Here is a 25,484-nt window from a genome sequence, read left to right on the forward strand (position 1 = left end):
ACATAAACTTCTAAGGCCAAAGGGTCGAAGATAAATCTTGAGGGAAGGAGGTTTGAGAGGGAGTTGGGGGCTTTCGGGTCTCTCCCACTGGTGTTTAGTTCACTTGGCGCCCTTCTTGAGTCAGGACGTCTAATAAAGATGCAGTCAGCCAAGGATTGGTGTCAAAATTGATGTAGCATGTGGCCTGCTATGGGCTGGGCTCAGCTTCCCTGGATGCAAAGGAGAGTCAGGCCTACCTCTCCAGGTGAGTGGGATTCAGTCTTTGGCTTCACTCAGAGAGAACTGTGGATACTAGGAGGAATCTAACCTGAGGATGTGCTGAAAAACGTGTTAAGAATTGTTTTTGCTTAGATCATGTTATGCTGTCGTTTCTAATGATCGTCCTTCTTTCCATTTCCCTCTTTCTTTTTTCCCTGTTTGATAACGTATCTTGAAAATATTGCTAAAGGTTCTCTCTCCCCCACACCCTCCTCTCCCTCAAAAGGACCGCTTTGCATGGCAGTCCCCCACCATCCACAGTACCTACAAGGATTCCCTCTACCTGAGCTCACCAAAGCCTTACATCCCACTCGGCACCCCCAGGCAGCAGAACCCCTCACAACCCCAGCCCATCTCTGTCCTCCTGGCAGCTGGATCGGCTCCCAAAGGTGTGGTGTGCCCTGGTTCCTTGCTTCCGGACTCCACGTTCCCCAGTGCTTCATCCCAACCTCAGCAGCGCTATGCAGCCACCAGGACAGTTTATCATAAGAATGTGAGCTCTAACCCATGTCATGAGGCAGTTGGGATTAAAAAGGTCAGCAGCTTATATGTACCTTGTTTATCCAATAACATTTGCCTGGCGGCGTCAGAAAACTCCTCTCGTGTTGCACGTGACCCTGCCAAAGGCACTCCCTCGGAGGCTGCGGGCACCCGAGCACCGGCTCCCAGCCTTGTCTCCCGCACAGCCGGCACAGGAAAACCACCCCCTGCTCCTCCTCCTGACCCTCCCAAGCTATTCTTTGACATCCGTAAAGATGCCGTTAACCGTGGCGAGAGTCCTTCCCTGGGGACTCGGGCTTCGTTCCCAGATGTGAGACCGCCTGTGCTAGGCCCCCGGGTTACCTCTGATCCCGAAAACCGGAAGAGCAAAGAATCTTACCTTTTGCAGCCGAGTTATCCAGCCAAGGCAAGAAATTAGGAATGTTTGTGTGTCTTCTCCACTGTCTCTTTCAAAACTGTTGCGAGCAGCTCATTGTTCACTGGACTGCCCTGCCCTCCCTTTCCTCATTAATATTGTTGTGGCTTGAATCCTGAATTCTTCTGTCTGAACCTCTCAGCACAGTACTCTCTTTGTCTGTCTCTCTTTTCTGTAAATGTGTAAGTATGCTGGAGCGAGGAATCCAGAGACTAATAACATGGTGAGATACTCATTGTTCATGTTTTATTACAAGGTGCCAAAGAAATTGTATTTACTTCCAAGCTTTCAGGCTCTATGGTGGTGTTGTGGGGTTAAACACAGCCTACCTGCCTGTTCTGTTGTTCTCTCTTTCTCTCTCATAAAGTGTTAAAAGGATTCAAAAATAGATGGATGAAAAGCGGAGTTGGATGGGGTTCCCTCTGTGTCATGGAGTGTCAGAAGGCCAGCTGGCCAGCTCCGACTGTCTCATGTACTCTGAGGAAAGGACACTGATTAAATGTTTCTCAGAGTACCTCACTGCATGCCCACTCTCAACCGTTTAAATATGGAATTCTTTCCTCGTATCATACCCCTTTCCATAACGACCCCCTTATTTCCACAGGATGCCACTTCCTCCAGTGCAGCCCAGCCGGAGGTAATAGTTGTCCCTCTCTACCTGGTTAATACTGACAGAGGGCAAGAAGGTACTGCCAGACCTCCAGCACCTCTGGGGCCTCTTGGCTGCGTCCCCACAATCCCAGCGACCGCCTCTGCCGCCTCACCTCTGACCTTCCCGACTCTAGATGATTTCATTCCCCCTCATCTGCAGAGGTGGCCCCACCACAGCCAGCCAGCCCGCACCTCTGGCTCCTTTGCCCCCATTAGCCAGACGCCACCATCCTTCTCACCACCACCTCCACTGGTCCCTCCTGCCCCGGAGGACCTCCGCAGAGTCTCGGAGCCTGACCTCACGGGAGCTGTTTCAAGTACCGTAAGCTTGCCGGACTCCCTTCCTCACGGCTTTTCTGAATGTCTCCTCCCAGCAGTCACATTCCCTTTCTCACTGAAGCTCTGAGCTCTGAGGACAGCACTGGCTGCCGCTGTGCCTGCGTGATGACTGGAGCCGTGTCCCCTGTCACTAGCGTGCATGCTTCCCGTGTGTCTTCCCTGGGTCTCTCGGGTTGTTCCCCATCTCTGCAGTGCCTCGTCTGCTCTGTCCTGTTGGGAATGCACATCTTTCTCCCTCTGAAGACAACATCTGTGGCCTTTATGTTGACTGGCCATGCTCTTCACAGGCCAGGCCGGGGGTCATGTAGAGAGCTGAGGAAAGCTAAAGAATTATGGGGAAGAGCAACAGCAGGTGTGGTGGGTGCTACTTGCCAGGGAGTGGGCAGATCTCGGGAGGAAGAGATTCTCATGTTGACCTAGTGAGTAAATAAACAAATAAAATCTCTGTAGTATGCAGAAATGACAGAGACTAGGATTTTTTTTTTTTTTTTTTAGTGAGAGAGTTGGGTTTAAGTGAGCAAGTGGGTCTGAAAGCCCTGCACAAATGTTAGGACTTTTACCTCAAAAGGCAGGCATTTGCTAGGGCCCCTGAGGAGGAGGCCCCAGGAGCCTTTGTGGCAAAACAGTGCACCAGTGGCCACAGGAAGTCAAAGTGCCCTGATGCCTCAGGTCCCATCCTGCGGGTGAGGGAATGAGTTCCCGTCACAGCCGGGAAAGCCCAACTGCTTTAGAGTAAAAGCTGAGTCAAAGTGCCAGGGTCTCCTTTTTCCTTAGGAGCCCTGGGAATTGAGAGAATCTGAGAACTTCAGTGCGAGTTGTAATATGGGGATACGTGAATCTACTCACAGGGCTGCAGGTTCAGTGGGACTGAGTAGTAAAAGTTCCTGTTATGGGGCTTGACATAGAGAAGGTGCCTAGTGAATGTTAGCTATGTTGCTGAGGACTTGCCCTGGCAAATGAGGGCCAGGGTCACTCAAAAGCAAGTAACTGGTTAGTTAACAATTCATCATTGAGTTTCTACTGTGGTCTAGGCATTCTGCTAAGTACTCTGGGCACAACCATGAGTCAGGGCCTTGTTCCAAAGGAATTTTTGGAGTAGGAGGTCACTTCTCAAGCTTTGTGTACGTGGGATCATCTGAGGGTCAGGGAGGCTTGTTGATTTAAATCGTCACCCTCAGGTTATACTCCTAGAATTTCTGACCGAGTGGGTCTGGAGAAGAGCCTGGGAATCTCTCTTGGTAGCAAGTGCTCAGGGCTTTCAGATGCTGGGGTCCACACACTACACTTTGAGATACAGTCATCTAGTGGGTCATGCAGTTGGCTGATGGAACTAAGCGTTTACTGACATCCCTTCGTGTAAAGATGTATGCCTGCAAAACTGTTCCAAATGGCTTGTTAAGCTGAAGCCAGTCATGCAGAAAGCAGGAAGGAAACTTTTTATTTGGCTTATTAGATAAATTATAATGAGGCATCAAGCACATCAAAGCTGGGAACTGTTAGGTCCTGAGCTGCAGCCTGTTCTGAAATCTCTAGTGCTGTGCAATGTAGTTAGGCCAGCACCAGGCCCAGTGTGGCCCATGGGCTTGGTTATCCCTCTAGCTTTGAATTTTGCAGCTCAGCCCCATTGGAGAAAAATGCTAGATTGTTCCCTGATCTATTCCCCTCTACCTTCAGCCAAACTTAGAATTTAGAAGCCACTCTTGTTTTGGGGAGTGCAGGCATCTTCCCTTTGACATAGATTATGTTTGCCTGGAGTAGCGGGTAAAGTGAGTCTTATGTTTAGTGTCCTCATAGACCATTGTGAGTAGTTTAATTGTGTATCCTATAATTTATCATTTGTGTAGACCTAGGTTTTCATATCAAGTTGGTTTTAGGTGTACCAGGACAGATTAGTTGGGACAGTGTCCTCGATGTCTCAAACCTGACTAATCAGCCTGTTGTAGACGTCCCAGAAGGACCTCAGTTGGCCTGATAGCTTTGGGTTTGGCCCTGGGAAACAGAGGTGAAAAAGGAAACTACTTGGATTCCTCTTGACAGAGGAGGAACCCCTGTGGATGGTGTCTGAGCTGTGAGCTGATGCCTGCTCCATCTGTAGCTAGTTGAGAGAAAGAAGGAAGAATAAAAGTCATGTTAATTGATTTGAGTTATTTTAGTCAATAGCTGTTTTTGTGATGTTCCAGAAATAAGACACAAAGTAAAATTTGTAAAGAGCTTAATGCTCATATGATCCACCCAAACATCGCATTAGGCATTTATACTTTAAAGAGCTGTATGCCTGATATTTTGTGTTTCTTGGATGCATTCAGGCAGTTTTTAATGATATGTCATTTATCATAATTATATCACTTTGGAGATAAATTAGGAAAAGTGTAATTATTTTCCACTTTCTAAATGGAGGAATCAAGGTGAGGCACTTTTGTATAAAATCATACCGTGCTTCTCAAGTCTTGAGAAAAGGTTTTATTCATGAAATTGAGCTGCCCCTCATAACTAAATAGTGGCGGCTGTTTAGCAGACTGTCAGAAGAGATAGACTGACCTAGGCAGTGTTGTGAAGTTCCTACTGTGTGTCAGGAGCTGTCCTGGGTGCTGATGCCTATATCCTCTTTTGATAAGCATTTGTTTTCTTGCTACAAACATTTGCTCAGACACACCATTGCTGAAAGATGCCACCTGTCATTCACGTGGCGTTTACTAGCACCTGCTATCTGCAAGGCATTGGGCTAGGTGTGAATGAGGGGGTGGCCCTCATCCTGTGGGTACGTTCACAGGAGTTGATCTCTGATTATTGCTTCAAGATAATTATTGCTTTAAAAGTAACTATCAAAATCTTGTTCTTAAAGCCCTTTAAGAAAAGCATCCTCAATTTACAAGTTATAAACTCAAAAATAGAAATGTATAGATATCATGAAGGAAACTATCTAAATATCCCTAGTACCTTTTGGGGTCTTATTTTGTTTTAAAAGACTGACATTATCCCCAATATGCAGCTTATAATGTTAGTATTAATAATTTTATTGCTATTTCTGGCAGAGACCTCAGGTTTTTAAAGTCAGGATTCTCACAAGTCTTAGGGATCTTTGTCTCTTTAATATGAGAGTGAGGCCGGGCGCGGTGGCTCACGCCTGTAATCCCAGCACTTTGGGAGGCTGAGGCGGGCGGATCATGAGGTCAGGAGATCGAGACCGTCCTGGCTAACACGGCGAAACCCCGTCTCTACTAAAAATGCAAAAAAAATTAGCCGGGCATGGCGGCGGGCGCCTGTAGTCCCAGCTACTTGGGAGGCTGAGGCAGGAGAATGGCGGGAACCCGGGAGGTGGAGCTTGCAGTGAGCCGAGATCGCGCCACTGCACTCCAGACTGGGGGACTGAGCAAGACTCTGTCTCAAAAAAAAAAAAAAAAAAAAAGAGAGTGAAAAAATGTCACAGTAGGATAGGATAATATCCAAATCTCAGAAGCAAACATCAGTAAAATTGCTCAGTGATGCTGATGCTAAGGGTAGCTTTCTGAAAAAACTGTTGCTCAACTCCTCCCTGTTCCTACTTGATGTCTTCTTGTCCTCACATTGTCTTACATTTCTCTGTACAGAGTACTAAACTTCCCTGATTTTTCCCAATTAAACTAGCCCTTGTTCTTGGATCGCATTTGGAATTGCATGGTTTTTGCATGTTATTCTACTTGGATTTGAATTTGTTTTTTCAGTAACCGGATTGACCCACAACTGTTAGCAGGTGGACCTAATGAATGATGTTGCTGAGACTTGCAGTAACATTCACCTTCCCTCTCTCCTCCGCCCCATACTAATACCAACAAAGAGAATAAGCATTCCAGCTGAACCTTCTAACTGGAATTAATGATATGATGTATCTCATTGATTGCATTTCTTTTTATAATTAAGATCATTGTAAAGCTTTATATTTCTTCTTTTTAAAAAACATTAACACTAGCTTTTTATATTTACAGTTAGTTACATTGTTTGTTTGTTCATTTCAGGATTCCAGTCCTCTACTAAATGAAGTTTCTTCTTCCCTTATTGGAACTGATTCCCAAGCCTTTCCACCAGTTAGCAAGCCTTCATCCGCCTATCCCTCCACAACGATTGTCAATCCGACTATTGTGCTCTTGCAGCACAATCGAGGTAAGAGAGGCTTCTGCCCCACTCCCAGCCAACTGGAATCAATATAGCTCTTCCATGATATCTGTCTGGGTCAAAAATTCTGTTATTTCACAGAAATTTTCACAAATCCCATTGTTTCCCAAGGTCATTTGCCCCAGTTTACTCACTCTCGTGGCCCATAAAATAAACCCCAGCAGACAGACAGAGGCCCCTGATTTGAGGTGATGTCGGGTGTCTGAATAAGTAAGCTGGGTTTGTTCCACTCCTTGGGTGTTCATGGTTGTCTTCTTCAAATCGTAACACCAAAAAAAAGAAGAAAGGAAAAAGTTTGGTCTCTTGATGGTAATAGAGATTTAGCTTCGAAAATCTAGGTACAATAATACCTCTTTTAAGTAGAATCTTAAATGATTTCGTTTTTTGACATGATGAAATTTAGAGAGAGCAGAATTTTTAGTATCAAATTTAAAAAAGAAAACATATTGTGTAGAAAATTTTGTGGAATGTAAAACATGTTTTTGTGCCTTGAAAACAGAGACTATTGAATTTTTCTTGACGACTCACTGGCCTTCATTCTTGCCAGCTGTTTGTCTCTGTACTGTGTGGCTCTAGGCAGCCCTGCTTAAGAGTTTTCGCGTTTGTTTCCTGTAGTGTCTCTGACTGCTTCCGGTTGGTTTTTCTGCTTCTCTGAAAAGCAGAGAAGCTTTGAGGTGGGGTGAAGCGGAAGTTCTTTGGATATATGTTGACTCTTCTGCTTTAAAATTCCAGACGATGATTCTAAATCCCAAGCTTTCCTTTTTGGAATTCCATACAGGAATAAATTTTCTCTTCACAAAAGTCCTTTGCAGCATGAAATGTAAGGTTTTCAAGCTGTTTCCTCATGTAGAAAGGGCTCGTTAGTCTGAATTTCCGATAACAGTGGAGGTTTAATTATTTTGTTCAGAGCTCACATCTTCCTTTTGACTCTGTGCTCTCTGACTTCATAGTTTTCCTCCACTCCTCCCCCCTCCTCCTTCCTCTCTGCATTAATTTGAATGAGAATGGGACTGGAGTCTATTTTTAATTGTTTTCCATACTAAATAGAGTTTTTCTGTTTCCTGCTTCTAACTTGAAAAGCAGATGAATAAAACATTTTCTTTCACTTCAGATCTTTCCACTAAAATCTTAAGGTTGTTTTAGTAGTTTTGTTATTTTTTCACTATGTATGGCTCCTATATTAATTTTCACCCATGAATCTGGGTTCTTGAAAAGAAAAAAAGGGCCCCAGCTCCCACACGGAACCATGCAGGAGCCCATTCTCCTTCAGCGGTGCCATGCCCCTTACTGGCAGTGGCTCTCTTTGCCCAGAAAGTGTCTGTAATGCGGGACAAAGTGAAATTTTGTTTCTCTGAACTTCCTTGTGACTCATATTTAAAAAAAAAAATTCAGTCAAACAGAATTAAGTTAGTTCCCAGAAGGACAGGCAGTTTCTTTAAAAATGGGATTTATTCTCAAGGCAACTTGGTTTTTGGGAAATGCCAAGTGTAATGTCAGCTGCTTCTGCCAAGTCCCTCTGATGACACCTAGTGAGACATCTTTGGGCACAGAAATGCCTGTAGTTCCTTTTTGTTTCTTCCTTGAATAGATGGATACCTTTTATTTATCCAAATGCCTTTGGTTCTTGCCTTTCTCTTTTGTCCAAGTCCTGCCCTTGGGTTTAAAAATCAGAATTGTGCAGCCTGAGACACACATCCTTCAGAAAAGGATACAAGTAATGGCATTCATTGTTTGGAATTAAATGATAGATTTCCATAAAGAGCAAAACCATATGTTCACTAAGCAGGTAGGGCAGGAAGAGTCGAGAAGAATAGAAGAGCCTCACTGGCCCAGCCCCGTATTACTAATCATAAATAGGGTTTAGGTCAAGTGTTTTTGGCATTGCTTTGGAATTTGCCTAACCTGGCAGCTCTGCTTTGCTTCATAAACAGTACCCATAAAAATAATTTCTTAACTATTGCAGAGTCTCCTGAGGGAATAACTTTACTCCACTTCTGGAATTCTAGTTTTGTCATCCTAAAAAATGCCTCCCTCCCCGCCCTTTTTTTTTGCCTAGACTGTCCCAGGGCATAGTGTGGCAATAATCCTGTCTCTCCCGGCCAGCTTCCCCCTGCTGGAAACAGGGGCACTGAGCCTCTGGCCTGGCGCTGATGGTTGTGAACAACACAGCCCTTTCCCTCTCTTTCCTGAGTTTTCACACCACATGGGTTTGAAGGCGAGTCACTTACCATCTGTCTGGGAGGGAGGCTTTGAATCGGAAAGCTGTCAGGATGAAAAGAGGTGCGTGGGTCCCCTTGCTTAGGGCTTCTCAGTCTATGTGCATCAGATCCTGAGAGTCTTGTTAACCTGCAGGTTCCACCTCAAGAGATTTGGGGTGGAGGACACGAGATTCTACATTTTCAGCGAGCTTGCTAGGCATGCCAGTGCCACCGGCCCACAAACCACCCTGAGAACTAGAGCTCAGAGGTTCCCAGACTTATGAATACATGAAGCAGTCTAGGGATCACCCTAGGGCTTTTCATTCTAATGCTTTAAAATAACACCACTAGAAAGTGGCTGCTGTTTTCTGTGTTGCATGTCATCCTATGAAAGAAAGGCCATTTCACACCTCAAAACTGGAGACAACATAGTCTTTTTTTTTTTTTTTTTGAGACAAGGTCTCACTCTGTTGTTGAGACTAGAGTGGTGGAGTCATGGCTCACTGCATCCTCAACCTCCCAGGTTCAGGTGATTCTCCCATCTCAGCCTCTTGATGCCAGTAGCTGGGACCACAGGCGTGTGCCACCACACCTGGCTAATTTTTAAATATTTTTTGTAGAGATGGGGTTTTACCATGTTGCCTAGGCTAGTCCTGAACCCCTGGGCTCAAGGGATCTGCCTGCCTCAGCCTCCCAAATTGCTGGGATTACAGGCATGAGCCACCGTGCCTGGCCAATGTGGTCTTTTTCATTCATTCATTTTTTTTTTTTTTTGAGACAAGGTCTTTCTCTGTCACCCAGGCTGGAGTTCAGTGGCACGATCTTGGCTCACTGCAACCTCTGCCTCCCAGGTTCAAGTAATTCTTGTGCCTCAGCCTCTGGAGTAGCTGGGATTACAGGTGTGTGCCACCACGCCTGGCTAATTTTTATATTTTTTAGTAGAAATGGGGTTTCGCTGTGTTGGCAACATGGTCTTTTAGGTGGAGTACATTCACTTCTGCCAGCTGGAGCTCAGCAGCCTTCAGAATAGCGTGTGGGAACCATAGGTCCCCTTCGTACCAGTAGGGCCCTTTGACATAACACAAGAAAACTGAGGCTGAGAGATTTAGTGGATTGGCCATTGTCATCTGAAAGTTGCTGGCAGAGCTGAGGCCAGAGCTGCACTGGGCTTCTGCATATTCAGCCAGTACGAACCTCATCCACATGGCAGAGGTGGCCAGGCACCGCTTCCCAGGCTGTGAGCTCCTGGGCTGTCTGCTGTTTACTTCTGGTTCACACTGATTGTAGCAGGAGGGTGGGAATGCAGCCAAGGGGAATGATGACAGTACCCACGGGTTGGCAAGTGTTCTATTTTTATTTATGTGGCTGCTTTATATTTAGCAGCTGTGGAAGGTAAAGGTCATTTTTGTGCTGTCGTCTCATAGCACGTACACATAGGACTCCACAAAGGAGATAGTGGCTTACCTTCCACGCGAGTGCCCAGGATGGTGAGAAACCAATAGCCCTTCAATGCCAAGGAGCAGCAAGGTCTTGATGACTAGAATTGCAATGAACTGTGGACTAGGAGTCAGGGACCCAGGTTCTAGATCCAGCTGCTTTTCAGTGTTCTCTTGGGCGATTTGTGCCCCTTATCTGAAGTTTCTCGGCCATTGCTGATTTTTTAAGGACTTCTCTTGTACTCTGGACAAGCCAGATTACTATCGTGACTAAGGCTAGGCCTTCGTTTCCTCCTCTGTACAATGGGAAAGAATAATCGTACCAACTACTAGAGTTGTTGCAAAGTTTACAAGTGTTATTTGTAAAAGCCCTAAAACGGCGTCTGGCATTTAGCAAGCTCTCAGGAGACAGTCACTGCCATGGTTGTGTTTATAATTACATTTCCCTCAAAAGGTACCACGACTGGGGTCATATAAGGTCTTGCTCACTTGAAGTTGGAGGGTTGGGTGGATTCCCTTCTGTTATGGAATCCTCTTGAGATAAGATGTAAACAACTAGAAAATTGTGGCAGTCCCCCGAATCCTGGTGCAGATCTGGAAGCGGGGCGGGCTGGGAGACACCACACTGGCATAATGGCAGCCACACTAATACCCCAGCAGTCAGCTGGCTACATGCGTACTGTACCATCTAAGTCCAGAGGACAGTGAGGACTCAGGGTTGAGATCCTAACGAGTTATGCCAGGGCTTCTTGGTCTTACTATGTGCTGTATAAATCTTACTTACACTGTGTGTTCTTTTATCACAGAACAGCAAAAACGACTCAGTAGCCTTTCAGGTAGGTAAGAAATATTTATTTATGTGTTAACTCCATTCCTGTTGAAATTGTCTTCCGGTCACCGCCCGATGTTCAATCAGCAATATCTTCCGAGGTCCTCTGATGTCTTGGGAGACTCTTTGTTGCTGGACTACCAAGATGATGAAAATAGGCATAGTTCCTGCCTCCCTGGAGCTTGCAGGGTGGTGGACAGACCAGACCAGTGAGCCACACTAATAAACATGTCCCATGGAACTGTGATAAGAGCCTTGATGGGTAAGAACAGAATGTTCTGGGTTAAAAAGAACCAGGAGTCCAGCTTTAGATACAGTGTTCATGGCAGGCCTCTCTGAAGAGGTCATCTTTCCTCTGCTTCTGTCTCCCTTCTGGGATGTGAGGAGTCAGGGGTTAAGAGATGTGGGCAAGTTCTCTCCTTTTTGGGTGGCAAGCCCAAATGCCAGTAGATGCCCGTGGGGTGGTGGGTCCAGGTGAGAACCTTTAGACCAGCAGTGCCCAGAAGACCGTGTGAGAAAACTGCTTCTTGAACTTGAGCTGGCATACAGAAATTCCTGGAGAGCTTGTCAAAACTCAGATTCCTGGGCCATCCCCCTAGAGATTTGGATTTAATGGGTATGGGTAAGAATTTGCATTTCTTTTTCTTTCCTTTCCTTTTCTTTCTTTTTCTTTTTCTTTTTTTCTTTCTTTTTTTTTTTTTTTTTTTTTGTGGATACAGGGTCTTGCTCTGTCACCCAGGCTGGAGTGCAGTGGCACAGTCATAGCTTACTGCAGTCTTGAACTCCTGGGCTCGTGTGATCCTCCTACCTCAGCCTCCTGAGTAGCTGGGACTACAGGTGTGCTCCACCATGCCAAGCTAGTTTTTTTAAAGTATTTTTTTTTAGTAGAGCTGGAGTCTCACTATGTTGCCAAGGTTGGTCTCAAATCCTGACCTTAAGCAATCCTCCCCCCTCAGCCTCCTAAAGTTCTGGGATTACAGGCACCAGCTACTGTGCCTGGGCAAGAGAATGTGCATTTCTTCCCAGCTCCCTGGTGATGCCAGTGCTGCCCTCTGTGCTGACCACACTTGAGTGTGGCAGGTGGCAAGAGTCGATGGTGGGGAGTGACTGCAAATATAATCAGACATATACAAATATAATTAGCTCACCCCTGATAAAGTGTGGAGGATTGGGACCATGTCAGAGGGGGGGGAACCCAGGAAGGGGAATGTGTAGCTATTTCCTTGTGGCTTCCTGTAGCCATTCTGCTTTGAATCCTGGGTCTGGTGCTGCCTCATGCAGGTTATCTAATGTCTCTGGGCTTCCATTTTCTTACTATCAAGTGAGGAAAGCAGCAGTGCCTCCCAGGTTGTATGATGATCAAATGAGATTCTGCTCATTAACAGCTCAGCCCTGAGCTGCTGCTTAATAGATGCGTGGCTTAATAGATGTGCGTTCCTGTTACCAGGCGGCGCTCTGTGGATTCACTTACCCTTGTATTCAGGGCCTTCTTTGTATCCTGCACTGCCCCGGACTCTGAGGCTATATTGGGGAACTGTGCTGCCCTTGAGCTGCTAATAGTGTGGTGTAACTTTTCTTTGTTAATGGACTCTTTGAGAGAAACTATTGAAGGCAATAGATTGATTCTCAAAAAAAAAAGAAAAAAGCCACACATGTGTAAACATGTGCACATGATTTCTGTGGATTTGCACACACTCATGAACTTCAGGGTTAAGAATCCCTGATTGGTGGATAACAAAAGCCACTGTTTTCTGAACAGCCGCTACGTGATTTCTGTGCAACTTCATGCCACTGCTGTTCTATGATTGGTGGCCAGCCTGTATGGGGAGGACTTGGAGTTCTCACACCTCTCAGCCTTATCAGGACTTGGCTGTGAGACCAAGACAGTCTGTGGTTGACCTCAAGATGTCCTTGGTTGCCCCTCCTCCAGCTGCCACTCTCCAGCCCACTTCATTCCTTGGTCCCAGCGAAGGTTGCTAAGAGTGGTGGCTCTGAAAAAAAAAAAAAAAAAAAAAAAAGAAAAGGTGCCTTCTGTGGGCTCCTTCCTGTTGGTGGGAATTTGAAAGAAGGGTAGAATAGCTGAAAAAGGCCTCCAGCCACACACTGGGAGATACAGAGTTTAGTCCTAGCTCCTTCTTCTTGGAGCTATGTTTCTGTGTGAGTGACTTCATCCCTCTAAGCCAGTTTCCTCATATGGGAAACAAGGGTGGTAATCCTTTGCCCAGCCTGGGGGAGGTGTTATTGTGATAGGAAGTGGGAGGATGTTTTGTGCATTGAGAAAAGACATGTAAAAATGCGAGGGTGGGCCGGACAGGGCTCATGCCTGTAATCCCAGCACTTACATCCCAGCTGAGGCGGGTGGATCACAAGGTCAAGAGATGGAGACCATCCTGGCCAACATGGTGGAAACCCGTCTCTACTGAAAATGCAAAAATTAGCCGGGTGTGGTGGTGCGCACCTGTAGTCCCAGCTACTCAGGAGGCTGAGGCAGGAGAATTGCTTGAACCCAGGAGGCAGAGGTTGCATTGAGCTGAGATCGCGCCTCTGCACCCCAGCCTCTGTCTCAAAACAAACAAACAAAAAAAGCCAGGATGACTCCACTGCTGGTAGCTCAAGCTTATTCCTTGGCTCTAAAACAAGCCTGATGCTATCGCTTTTCCTGAGTTTTGGGACAGATCCACTGATGACGTTTGAAAGAGTGGGGTCTAAAGTAGGTGCTCACTAAATATTAGTTTATGCTTTAAAAGAAGTACTGCTGTGTTCAGGAGCTCCTGAAAGACAGAGGGCTGGCTGGGTTGGCACTCTCTAGTCTCTTAGAGCAAGTAAGGCTTAGCCATCACCTGTGGGGATGGGACTCCAGGGCTGCCAGCCTCCCTCTCTGTAGCAGGTTTTTGTTGAGCCTCCATGGGGCTTGATGTTCAGGGAGAGTCATCTGGGAATGAAGCCTACATGGTGTTCTCAGGTACCTCTCGGTCCCCTTGGGGAGACCGATGGGATAATAAGATAAGGGCTAGGAGAGAGAGGCTGGCGTAGGGTGTAGAGAGGCCATGATTCTTCTGCAGAGAAGTGTGAACATTGCTATAATCTTCAGTCATCAGCTCTCAGTGTGAAGAAAAGGGAGGCTATCCCACCTCCTACAAATAGAGGCCCCATCTGAGGTTGTCAGTATTGTCATTTATTTAGTGGCCCAGAACCTTCCTTTTTAAAGCACAGTATAAAACTGGAAGGAGGCTAGATTTGCATTGCCTCACACCTGTAATCCCAACATTTTGGGAGGCCAAGGTGGGCAGATTGCCTGAGCTCAGGAGTTTGAGACCAGCCTGGGCAACATGGTGAAACCCCGTCTCTATAAAAAAAAAAAAATACAAAAAATTAGCTGGGGCCAGGCACAGTGACTCATACGTGTAATCCCAACACTTCTGGAGGCAGAGGCGGGCAGTTAGGAGGCAGAGATGGGCAGATTCCTTGAGCCCAGGAGTTTGAGACCAGCCTGGGCAATATGGCAAAACCTCATCTCCACAAAAAATCACAAAATACTAGCCAGATGTGGTGGTGCACACCTGTAGTCCCAGCTACTTGGGAGGCAAAGGTGGGAGGATCACCTGAGCTCAGGGAGGTCGAGGCTGCAGTGAGCCGTGATCATGTCACTGCACTTCAGCCTGGGTAAGAAAACAAGACCCTGTGTAATTAGAAAAAAAAAAAAGACTAGAAGGAAATGCCCCCAGGATGTCATGTGAAGGATCGACATTTTCCTGCTGAGAAAACAGCAAGCCCTCATTGTAATACGGATGGCAACGCCTGATCCTGTCACCTGCATGGTACAGTTAAGTGTCACTTTGGGTTTTCATGATATAAAGTGACACTTTTTCTTCAGGGACTCTCTGTGTATTGAAATCCACTCAATGATGAGTCACATGACCACAAGCTTCTCAAGTAAAACAATTCAGGGCTAAATTTTGTGGATCAAAAGGACTCTGACAGCTTTAGGAGAAATCCATGAACTATCAGCCTGATTTTTTGCACTCAAGTGTGATTGTTGTTAGAGCCACCTGCCCTGACCCTGAGAATGGCATGTCTGTAATCCTCACCATGATCTTAAATCACCATGTAAGACTGAGCTTGAACTCAGCCTCTTTTCTGCTCACGTTCAACAGAAGGCCCTTCCAGGTGGGAGGAGAATGCTCAGCAGAGCCATATTAAGGGTAGACTTGGGTGACTTGAAATCCCTCTGCACTTCCAGGCTTCCTGCCAAATCCTTGGCCTCACGTTGGAATTTTCTGGGAGCATGAGAATTCATTCCATAAAGCCAATCTGGTCTTAACATTGTTTGACATTGACGGTGATAATGCCAGGGATCAGGCTTTCTGAAGCACTTACTAAGCTTAGAAATCATCTGGCTGTAGGCAGTCTCCCCATGGAGGAGACTGAAAGTTGTAAAACCTTAGCATGCTGAAGTCATTGTTTCCCCCACTACTCCAGCGTCTCCTCTACTCACAGACATCTCTGATTTTCTCACAACTTTGCATGTGTCCTCATGTTCTTCCTTTTCACCCAAGTGTAGTCCCCCCAGTCAGCAGTCTGCACCTTTTCCTTTTTCAAAGACGAGAACCTGTCCGCAGTCAATCAATAAGCAGGTTTTAACTGAGCACTTACTAATTGCCATAGCACATCTTGATGCCCTTCATCCCTACCTCATGGGCCTCACTCTCACTGATAGGATTTTAGGCTCTCTTGACCTAAACTTTTTTATTATTATTTATTTTTGAGACAGAGTCTTGCTTTATTGCTGAGGCTGAAGTGTAGTGGCATGATCATGGCTTACTGCAGCTTCGAACTCCCAGGCTCAGGATATCCTCCTGACTCAGCCTTCCAAGAGCTGGAACAACAGGCATGTGCCTGGCTAATTTTTTAATTTTTTGTAGTGATGGGGTCTCGCTATGTTACCCAGGTTGGTCTTGAACTCCTAGGTTCAAGGAATCTTCTTGCCTTAGCCTCCCAATGTGTTGAGAGGCATGAGCCACGGCACCCAGCCGACTTAAACCTTTTTGCCCCTAATCTTTTGAACTCTTGGATTACCATCTAGCACACTCCTTCCTCTGTGCTGAACTCCCCACTCACTCCCCCAACTTCCTGCTCATACCTTCAACCCTTTCCCTGCAATCTGGCACCCACCCCCACTGCCCTCCTGAAGTTGCTCCCTCAGAGTGTTCCTGTGACTTCTCTCTTGCCTAATCTAATGCCGCCTCCTCCTCTGCTTCAATTTCTGGGTTTTTTTTTGTTTTTTTTTTTTTTGAGACATTTAACCACCCACTTCTTGGAGTTCTGTCTTTCCTGGTTCGCTGGTACCTTGTGTACTTTCCTGGTTCATCTCCTGTCCCTCGGATGACTTTGCATCCCTTTGGGGATTCTTTTGCCTTGCAGCTATAACTGTGGTGTCCTTCCACGCATGACTTTAGCGCTTCACTCTGCCCTTGCTTCTGTCCCCCGCTGAGCTCTGCCATCTCCCTGGCATCAGCCATCACTTTTGGGCTGATGCCTCCAAAGTTGTACTCCTGTCAGGGTGTCTCACCTGGGCCCCTCCAGAGGTCTCTAGGGCATTCCTACTTGAGTATCTTGTTGTCTTCTCAGAGTTACCATGGTCCAAATGGAAGCAGCCATTTCTCCCTTCCTTTCCCAACCCAATTCTAACTTCTCCTTGAATTAGGCCAGGCTCCCAGACTTGAAACCTTGGTACCATCTTTGAAGGAGGCAAGACAGGATGTGGTTCAGAGAGGACTGCTAGAGTCATGTGGACATTAGGCCACATCACAGCTTGGCCACGAGCTGGTTATGTGGCCCCAGGCAGGGTACTTTAACTTCTCTGTGTATTGATCCTTCAATTATTAAAAAAAAAAAAAGAAGTGATAATAGTTTCTTCCTCATAGATCTTTGGGAGGATAAAATGAGAGAATGTATATGAAGAGTTTAGTGCATTGCTTGGCACATAATTAGCCCAGTAGTCCAGAGGCCCTCAAGCATTTATTTAAGCTGTTCCTGTGGAGCACCCTTCATTTCCTGTGGGTCGGTTGGCTTCTCTTCTGAGAGTCAGGCCTTGTCACCCTTGCATTCTCATTGCTGGCTCACTTGGTTTTCTGCCCACTAGACTGTAAGCTCCCTGAGGCTAAGATTCTGGAATGCTCACCTTCATGTCCACAAGGCAGAGCGCAATGTCTGCCCAATAAATAAATGTCATAGCTTGGAAGCCAGATTCTATTAAGTAATTTTATAATCTGTAGATCATATCTGGTATCTTTATTAGTGGTCTATAACTTCCAATCTTGAACAAAAATAATCTATAATGTACACTTAGAAATGTACAGCTTCCTGAACACTTTGGCATAAGTTACCCTGATAACTCCTCTCACCACATTGCTGTGAGCTTGCTAATAGAAGTATTATCCCTGTTTTTGGATGGGAAAACTGAGGCACAGAAAAGTTAAGTGACTTCCTCAAGAGAAATCAAAAACTTTCAAGTAATGTTTAGCCCCCTCCTGTGATTCTACCTGTTCCTGAATTTCTAGAACAGTCAGAACTACTCAGTTGGCCAGAGCACGATGTGCATACCTCTCTGCAAAGCTCTGATCACACTGTTGGCAAGCCTTTTTTTTTTTTTTTTTTTTAAGGACCAGATAATAAATATTTTAGACTTTGCAGGCCATATGGTTTCTGTCACAGCCACTCAGCTCGGCCGTAGTAGTGCAAAAGCATCCATAAATAATATGTAAGGGAATCGGCATGGTTATGTTCTAGTAAAACCAGCCCATGGGCCAAAGTTTGCTGACCCCTGCTCTAAGCAGAACTAATTCCAGTTGAGAATTAGCAGATACACTTCCCCCAGCTAGCCTGTTCAGGAGTGTTTTGCTTTGCCGCTACCAAAAGAGCTTCAGCTAACAATTGCTTTTCATTTCCAGATCCTGTCTCAGAAAGAAGAGTGGGAGAGCAGGACTCAGCACCAACCCAGGAAAAACTCACCTCACCTGGCAGGGCTGCTGAAAAAAGAACAAAGGATGACAGTAGGCGGGTGGTGAAGAGCGCTCAGGACCTAAGCGATGTTTCCATGGATGAAGTGGGCATCCCACTCCGGGTACACTTAGAGGTCCTTCTTAGGCTTCATCTTAAGCTGTGACAAGTGTACACCCTGAGTACATGTGAACCCCATCACACCATCATCTCTATAAGCCCCATGAGTGCCAGAGCCCCCAGGAGCTGTGCTCCAGACTTGGTGTACACCAGCTTTTCCCAAAGTGGGTGTTGGATGTTATAAGTCCTATGAATAAAGCATTTCGTGGTCAAGTAAATGTGAGGAAAAGCTGAGTGGGACCAAGTCAGAGAGATTTCTCTGCTATAGAACTTTTCAGAGGCTTTGAGTATGGAGTGTTCTAGGGACAATGTTATGGACAGTCTTCCTTCATTATTGTTCTGTGTGAAGCATGTTGAGAAATTCCTGGTCTAGGGTTAGACAATCCTGGGGAGAGTGGGAGGCCCAAGGTCCCTATTGACAGGTTCAGGAAGAAGATCTCCCTGGATGGGAGATCACGTGTCATCCCTAGTGAGTAGGGAACACTAAGGGAACCTCAGAATGGATTCCACCAGCCATGCCTCCAGGACAGAGTAGGTCTCGTGGCATCCCTGACCCAGCTCTCGCCGGCAACACAGGCCTACCAGTCCTGCAGGCCCTAAGGAATTCCAGGGAACAGGCTCCAATGGACAAGAAACATTTAACATAAAGCTGGGCAACTTTTGGAACTGGATTCGGGTGAATTCCGTTCTTTTCTGTGTGTCTATCAGACCATTGCCTGCAATATGTTCCACTGTGAATTCCATTTAACAAATGTGTCCTTTTGGAGGAGGCCAATAGAAACCACAGTGGGCTAAGCCTCAAAATAACTCTTCTCTGGTCCTAAGCAGTAATATAGAAGGAGAGTTATTCCTAAGAGAAATCACAACTACCATTTGCTGAGTACATTATCTCATTTAAGCATCACTCACCCGAGTGAGTAATGGATACTAATATCATTTCCATCTTATAGATGAGGAAACAGGGACTCAGAGGGATTTGTTACTTATCCAAGATTGCACAGCTTGTGGGTGACGGAATGGTCTGTCTGACTCCCAAACCCTTACCCCCTAACCATCGTGTTGGATGGCCCTTCCACTCACCTTCTCATCAGCTCTGTGACTTTGGGCAGTTTGCTTTGTCATTCTGTATCTCATTTTCTCTTCTGTAAAGTGGGAGTGAAATTAGCCACCTATCTGTCACCTTCCTTGTTTTATTTTTATCTTAAAAAACAAACAAACAAAAAACAGTCATTCCAACTTTGTGGTTAGGGTGAAAACTCTGGCAGTGGATGCCGTAATGAGTTATGTTTTAATGTATGCATTCTAAATCTGGCCCTATGCAAGGTGACTCGGATACGTTGCTATTGAATAATCTAGAATGGGTGGTGGCACAGCATGGTGAGCAAATATCCTTTGTCTCTTATATTTCTAGGAGACTTTCCTTCAGTTTGGCACAGTCTATATACAGAGGGATTCTCTCTAAAAATAAAATTTAAAATATTTAAAAATGGATACCTTTCAAGTGTATTATCATCCACTGTTTTCAAACTCTGTATCCTTTCAGCCAAATATTACTCTGTAGACTGAGGTTTGGGACCCTTGGTTTTCTCTTTCTAAAAAGTTTTGCCTTTTTAAAAAAGGTAAATGTGGCTGAGTTTTGAATTCAGATATCATTACTTCCCATTTTGATTTTGAAATCATAGGAGGTCTGAAATGTGTCAAGATATTCATTTAATTTTTCTCTTTGCCTTTATTTTTCTACAGAACACTGAGAGATCAAAAGACTGGTACAAGACTATGTTTAAACAGATCCACAAACTAAACAGAGGTACTGATTTTCATTTGTAGAAGCTGTGATGTGCTATGTGGCAATACACTGTTTTGTGGGCCTGAACTCACTTTGCTAGGATGCCAGAAGATTGGGTCCTGCAGTTGGACCTTATTAGGTACTGGTCTGCCTGAGCCCAGCCATGTACCTTCAGAGCATAGGGAGGAGCACTTGTGTGCCTGCCTCAGAGTTGGAATTTGAGATCTGCTCTCAAATCCTCCCTCCCAGATGTGGAATTCAGCAGGCTGAGCCCAGCACTGTGCTTGTGCTCCAGCATCTGTCTGCCTGGGATGTGAGCAGCTCCATCTCCCACCTGCTTCCAGCTTTAGGTACATCTCCCTGTGTCAGCCCATGACTGCCTTGTGGGCAGAGTGAGTTGAGAACGCACCAAACTGGGAATTAAGAGCACTGTTCTCTGGCCGGGCGCGGTGGCTCAAGCCTGTAATCCCAGCACTTTGGGAGGCTGAGGCGGGTGGATTGCCTGAGGTTGGGAGTTCGAGACCAGTCTGACCAACATGGAGACACCCTGTCTCTACTGAAAATACAAAATTAGCCAGGCGTGGTGGTGCATGCCTGTAATCCCAGCTACTTGGAGACTGAGGCAGGAGAATCACTTGAACCCAGAAGGCGGAGGTTGCAGTGAGCCAAGATTGCGCCAATGCACTCCAGCCTAGGCAACAAGAGTGAAACTGTCTCAAAAAAAAAAAAAAAAAAAAAGTTCTCACCTGGATTGAGTCCCCCAAGCACTCAGGTAACCTTGGACCAATCATGTACCTTTCTGTGTTTGTTCTGCTTCCCTTCCTCCAGAGGATGTCACAGGGTCTAAAGGGGAACACATTTGGCCTTGTGAAGTAGAATTTATAGTACGCCTCTCAGGCTGTGTTAATATGAACAACAATCTTCCCCAGCTGAGAGCCAGCCCTTGGCAGATAGCCCTGAGAGTCAGTCAGGAGCTGACACACCAGAGCCCGCTCAAGCTGAAAGAGCAGCGCTTCCAAATCACATGCCGGCTGGGCGATCAGCAGGTGACCCAGCATGGAGAATCGCAGGCCAGTGCTTGGGCAGGACATGACCCTACCAGCTCCCATTGCTGCCTGTGCCACCAGTCAGCTGACAGGCGGGATGTACCTACACCATAGGAAGGGTACCACTCCTCCCACGGGCAGAGCATCCTGCCCTTCCCCTTACCCAAATCCAGTCTGGCTGCCTGGCATGGATGACACATGAAGGCAAAGAGAAAGTGTTCTGATCAGTGTTCCCACCTAAGCCCAATCTGTCTGATGAGCTGCAAACGCCAGCTAGCATCAGTGTTAATTAACTCTCTCTGGGTTCAAAGTGAACCTGGGTGTGCCCCTGTTCAAACTATTTCTCAATATCGAAGTGCTCCAAATATTGAGGCGTTTAGCATTTCCAAGTCAAGAGTAAATCCACTGTGGTTGGGTGGATGAGCGTGGTCACAGTGGTGAAACTAAATGCTTGGATTTCTGTGATCAGATGGGGTCATCTCCACTCATCACTTCCTGAAGTGACTGCCCATTTCCTCTTGCAATCTGTGACTCTCTCACCTTTAGACCCTGCTTTGGAAGCCTAATTGCAGAGATATGAATGCATGTAAATGTGCAAAATATGTAATTTTGCCCCACAGTCAGCTTTGGTCTTCTCATGTTATAGTTTTTAATTTAAATTATAGGTCCTAAACACCTATGGTAGGCAGAGGTATTTGAAAAATTAATGATCTACTTGTTTGCCGAATGTCCACAACACAAGCTTTGATTTAAAAAAACATTTTAGGATAGCATGTTTATTACATATTATTTATTATCAACTTAATATTTCTTGCCTATCAAAAGTAAGAACCTGAAGCTTTATGTTAAATGTTTCTTGCCCATTGGAGCCTGTTCATGGGAATTCTTTGTCTAAGAAGAGTAATGGTATTGTCTCTTTCGATGTGTCTCGGTAATTCAGGCAAAAGGACTGGATTTTTAAAAGCAGTTTGAATTTCTTTCATATCACTAGTGAAGCTTAGTATATTCCAGAATTCAAGGAGCCTAACTTGTATGTGGATTCCTACTCGTTTATTCTCTCCATTTGTATCTTCCTGTATTCTCTCTCCCAAACCTGCTCCTCTGCCTAGACACTCCTGAAGAAAACCCTTATTTCCCTACGTACAAATTCCCTGAACTTCCTGAAATCCAGCAAACTTCTGAAGGTACCATAAACTTAGACAGCATATCTGTTGTCCGAGCTTTAAATTAATTCTTATAGTTCCATCGTAGGCATAAGATTTGGGCTTTTAGATTTTGTTTTCATAGTCGTTTTTGGCTGGTGAAAATTTTATTTCACTCATTTGCATGATGTGCTATGTTAAAATAACTAAATCCTTCCTAATTCATTAATCTGTTTTTAAGTGTGATGCCCGTGTGCTTTAATAACACTAAAATAGGTAATCAGTCATTCAAAAGAGTCAGTTGGGATTTGTCACTTCCTCTACTTCCTGGTGGATAGTTTCAAAATCCACTGCTTTTCTCTGCTACAGAGGACAATCCTTACACTCCCACCTACCAGTTTCCTGCGTCTACTCCTAGTCCTAAGTCTGAAGGTAATTAAAGGAAAATTGTGTGCCTCTCTTTGTACTGGTGCTGCTACTTTCTTTTTTACCTTGGGGTGTTTTCTGGTGGCTAAGGGCTGCTTCTCAGTCATTTGTTTCCCCTCTAACCTTGTGTTTTGTGGTGTTGTCTCACTCCTTGCTGACTGTATCACCGGTGTCTATCCAGATGGTATTTTAGTCCTACTCCCCTAGGGTTTACATGATTAACAGGGTAGCCAGTGTTAGCTTAGTTATAATGCTTTGAACATGTGGGGCTCTGGTAAAAGCTGCCTTTACCCAACTACCCAAGGCTTTGTACCTGAGGTGGTCACCTGATGCTGGTGGTTGAGCAGTGAGTGACTCAGGGAAGCTGAGTCATTATAGTGGGTGGGCAGGAGGTAGATCGGCAACCGTCAACAGGAAAATTACCCGGTTCTCATGCCTGTAACGAACTCATTGCTGGGGCCCTCTTTTCATGGGCCCTCAGGGTATGTCTCTTTGGTAGGGAATTCCTAAAGAGGTATCCAGGTATAAGATTCAGTCATAGTGGGAGATGACATTTCTTGAAAATAAGGGTTTTAGCTAAGCTGGAAAACATTTTATGAAAGAGCTGGATGGGAATTTGTACCTGATGGAGAAGATAGCCACATTTGTGTCTAAGAAATATTATTTTGGGGACAAAAAGTCTAAGTGTCAAGGAAGTTTCTAAAATGTGAGTTAGGGGCAACATCTTAAGAATTATCCTAATAGCAGGGATTATCTGATCTTTGGATGAGTAACCCAGAAGAGGGTGAATAGATATGGTATGGAGGAGGAAGTTTTGTTAAATACTGTTCTAGGATGAGACGTTGAGTGCTCTGAACTTCATTCATTCAAGTAGTATTGAACACTTGCTGTGTGCCAGGCACTGTCGTTGGAAGTCATGCCATGAATAGGACAGATACCCTGTCCTCAGAAGTTCCCATCTGGCAGAGAGTTCAGCAAGGCCACTTCAGCTTACTGTGTCCAGTGTGGGGGCAGTTGTGACAGCATGTGTCCAGAATGCCACAGAAAACCTTGCCGGCACACAGTGGGTCCTCAGTAATACCTGGAAACACTGATGAGTGAAGGCTCTGGACTATGGAGCCAGAGTTCGTTCTTAGGGATGAATGCTGGTGCCACAATCTTGATACTTCTCTGCTCTAATCAGCTCAGCAGACCATCCCTCTTAGCCCTTCTCATCATTGATAAAGTTATTCATTTGATCATTCACCAAACTCTTATTGATCAGTCATATATGAGATGATGCACTGGGATGTGTTGGATACAGTTAAAATACCATAGTCCATTTTTGGTCTCTCATATGCCCCAGCAATTAGTTTCCAACCATTTCATGCCTGGGGCCTATTTTGAATGAAAAGAAAGGTCTACCAAATAAACCCAGACTTGCAGAACTAAAAGCTGATAATTTAATTCTGATCAGTGACTTCCTCAAGGCCAAGAAGAGTCTATTTGGTGTAGAGAGCCTAGTCTTTCTGTCTCATGGTACTGATTACCACACACAAGCATTGGTGAAAAAACAGCTGACTGAGTTGAGTTAGGGAGTTCTTTTCAGAATAATTTTGACTAGTTGCAATTTTTGATTTGTGCTTCATTTGGACTTGTGAACCTAGCCAAACTCGTAAGATAAGAGTTTCATTTAAGGCAAAAAGCACAGCGCGTGCAGAAGGCACAGTATCCCACGGGCACAGGCAAGGGAAGGCCCACTTGAAGAAGTCCTGTGGAGGGGAACAGTGGCTCCCATCAGACTGGAAGACTGCCTTAGGCCTGCCACAGGCAGCACCCACAGCTTCCACAGTCAGCTTGGCTGTTGGTCCAAAGACAAGGTTTCATGGCTGCACAGCCAGAGCTCCCGTGTCATCAGCCACCACACCTAGCAACCGCTGCTGGCGATCATGTCTAATTTTTGGCATGCATCAAGTCCAGCATATGAAGGAACTGGATTTCTTTTGCATAGAGGCATAAACAGTAAGGGATGTCATGATAACTTGTCACATATAATTTAGAAGCAAACCTTACTACTTTTTAATTTTCAGAGAGCGAAAGGAAGAAATAGTCTTAAAAAATAAAAAGGAAAAAATTAGATTGGACATTAAAAAATTAATAGCAAAGATGATTAGACTTTAACACAAGTTTCTAAAAAGACATCCTCCCTGGAGATCTTTTAAAAATAGGGTAAATTCCATCTCACGCCCCCACTCCTGCCTAGATGACATATCCAGGCATAGATCACTGATGTGTTCAATTAGATCAAGGCTTCTTACAAGTGAAGGAAACATTTGAGCTAGATCATTTTAAATAATCACAGGATTTTGGTTTTGAGGGTTTTTTTTTTTTTTTTTTTTAAACCATTTCAAGAGAGTCTCTGGATTTCTTAATCCTTGATTTGTTGTTTTCATGTTGTCTGTGAGCTCTGGCAGGGCCTCATCAGCCCTGTCCGTGGTGCTGCTCCAGCCCCATGCTGCCCAGTAGGTGGCCCTGCGCTCTGTGCACATCCTTCTTAACATAGGAAAGATGTATGCCTTTCAAAGAAAGGCATTCAAGACAGATTGGCACCGAGTGGAGGCTCTACCTGTAGATGTTAGTATGCATTAAGAAACCACGTTACTGAGAAATCTGAGCCATCATTCCAGAGTCTCTCTCCTGGGGAGAAGTTTGTTTTTACCGCTGGGTTTTTTTTTTGTTGTTTGGTTTTAATTCAGAATTTGGAACTAGAATTATTTATGATAGACCTATCAAAGCCTAGCCTAAGGGCTGCCTTCCCTGTCTAAATTCTAGTTGTTTATACGGTATAAAACAGACATTTCTGAAGATCTGGAAGCTGATTCTCCTCAATAGTAAGCGACTGTGTGAAAGTTTGTTTATGCTGGCTTAGCAACCTTCTTTTTTCCCCCAGCTACAGTGAAAAAGCAAACTTCTGGCCAGACTTTTAGCCTATAAATAGAGTTATCATGTCTCAGTCAATGAGGGTTAAACTGTTCTTTTTCAAAAAAGAAAACTTTGTAAATTCCAAGAAGGGGCAGTCACTTTTAGTCATTTTGTAATCTTGGAGACTGTTGTCTGTGGGATGAAAGAGATGTTACCAGAAGGCAGAGGGGCAAACTGTGCAGAAACAGCTTCAGAAATGCAGCCCCCCACCTTCTCCCCTGCTGCTTT

The 25,484-nt window shown here is 45.2% G+C and overlaps 1 protein-coding gene across 50 annotated transcripts in view; it reads left to right on the top strand.

Moving 5' to 3' along the window:
- Window positions 1-25,484, top strand: part of SORBS1 (sorbin and SH3 domain containing 1) — a 255,754-nt gene that overhangs the window by 146,320 nt on the left and 83,950 nt on the right. For 8 of the 50 annotated variants that reach the window (XM_033187841.1, XM_033187861.1, XM_033187955.1 and 5 more), the window contains 8 exons: window positions 449-1,165; window positions 1,779-2,147; window positions 6,157-6,301; window positions 10,754-10,783; window positions 17,727-17,911; window positions 19,639-19,702; window positions 21,837-21,911; window positions 22,239-22,301. In XM_033187841.1, the coding sequence (XP_033043732.1) occupies window positions 449-1,165; window positions 1,779-2,147; window positions 6,157-6,301; window positions 10,754-10,783; window positions 17,727-17,911; window positions 19,639-19,702; window positions 21,837-21,911; window positions 22,239-22,301 (1,648 nt within the window). The remainder of the gene's footprint in view (window positions 1-448; window positions 1,166-1,778; window positions 2,148-6,156; window positions 6,302-10,753; window positions 10,784-17,726; window positions 17,912-19,638; window positions 19,703-21,836; window positions 21,912-22,238; window positions 22,302-25,484) is intronic. The other 42 variants (XM_033187976.1, XM_033188079.1, XM_033188096.1 and 39 more) reach the window with 13 other exon arrangements.

This window comes from Trachypithecus francoisi, unplaced genomic scaffold (assembly GCF_009764315.1).
Source record: "Trachypithecus francoisi isolate TF-2019V2 unplaced genomic scaffold, Tfra_2.0 Contig01579, whole genome shotgun sequence".
NCBI classification, from domain to species: domain Eukaryota; kingdom Metazoa; phylum Chordata; class Mammalia; order Primates; family Cercopithecidae; genus Trachypithecus; species Trachypithecus francoisi.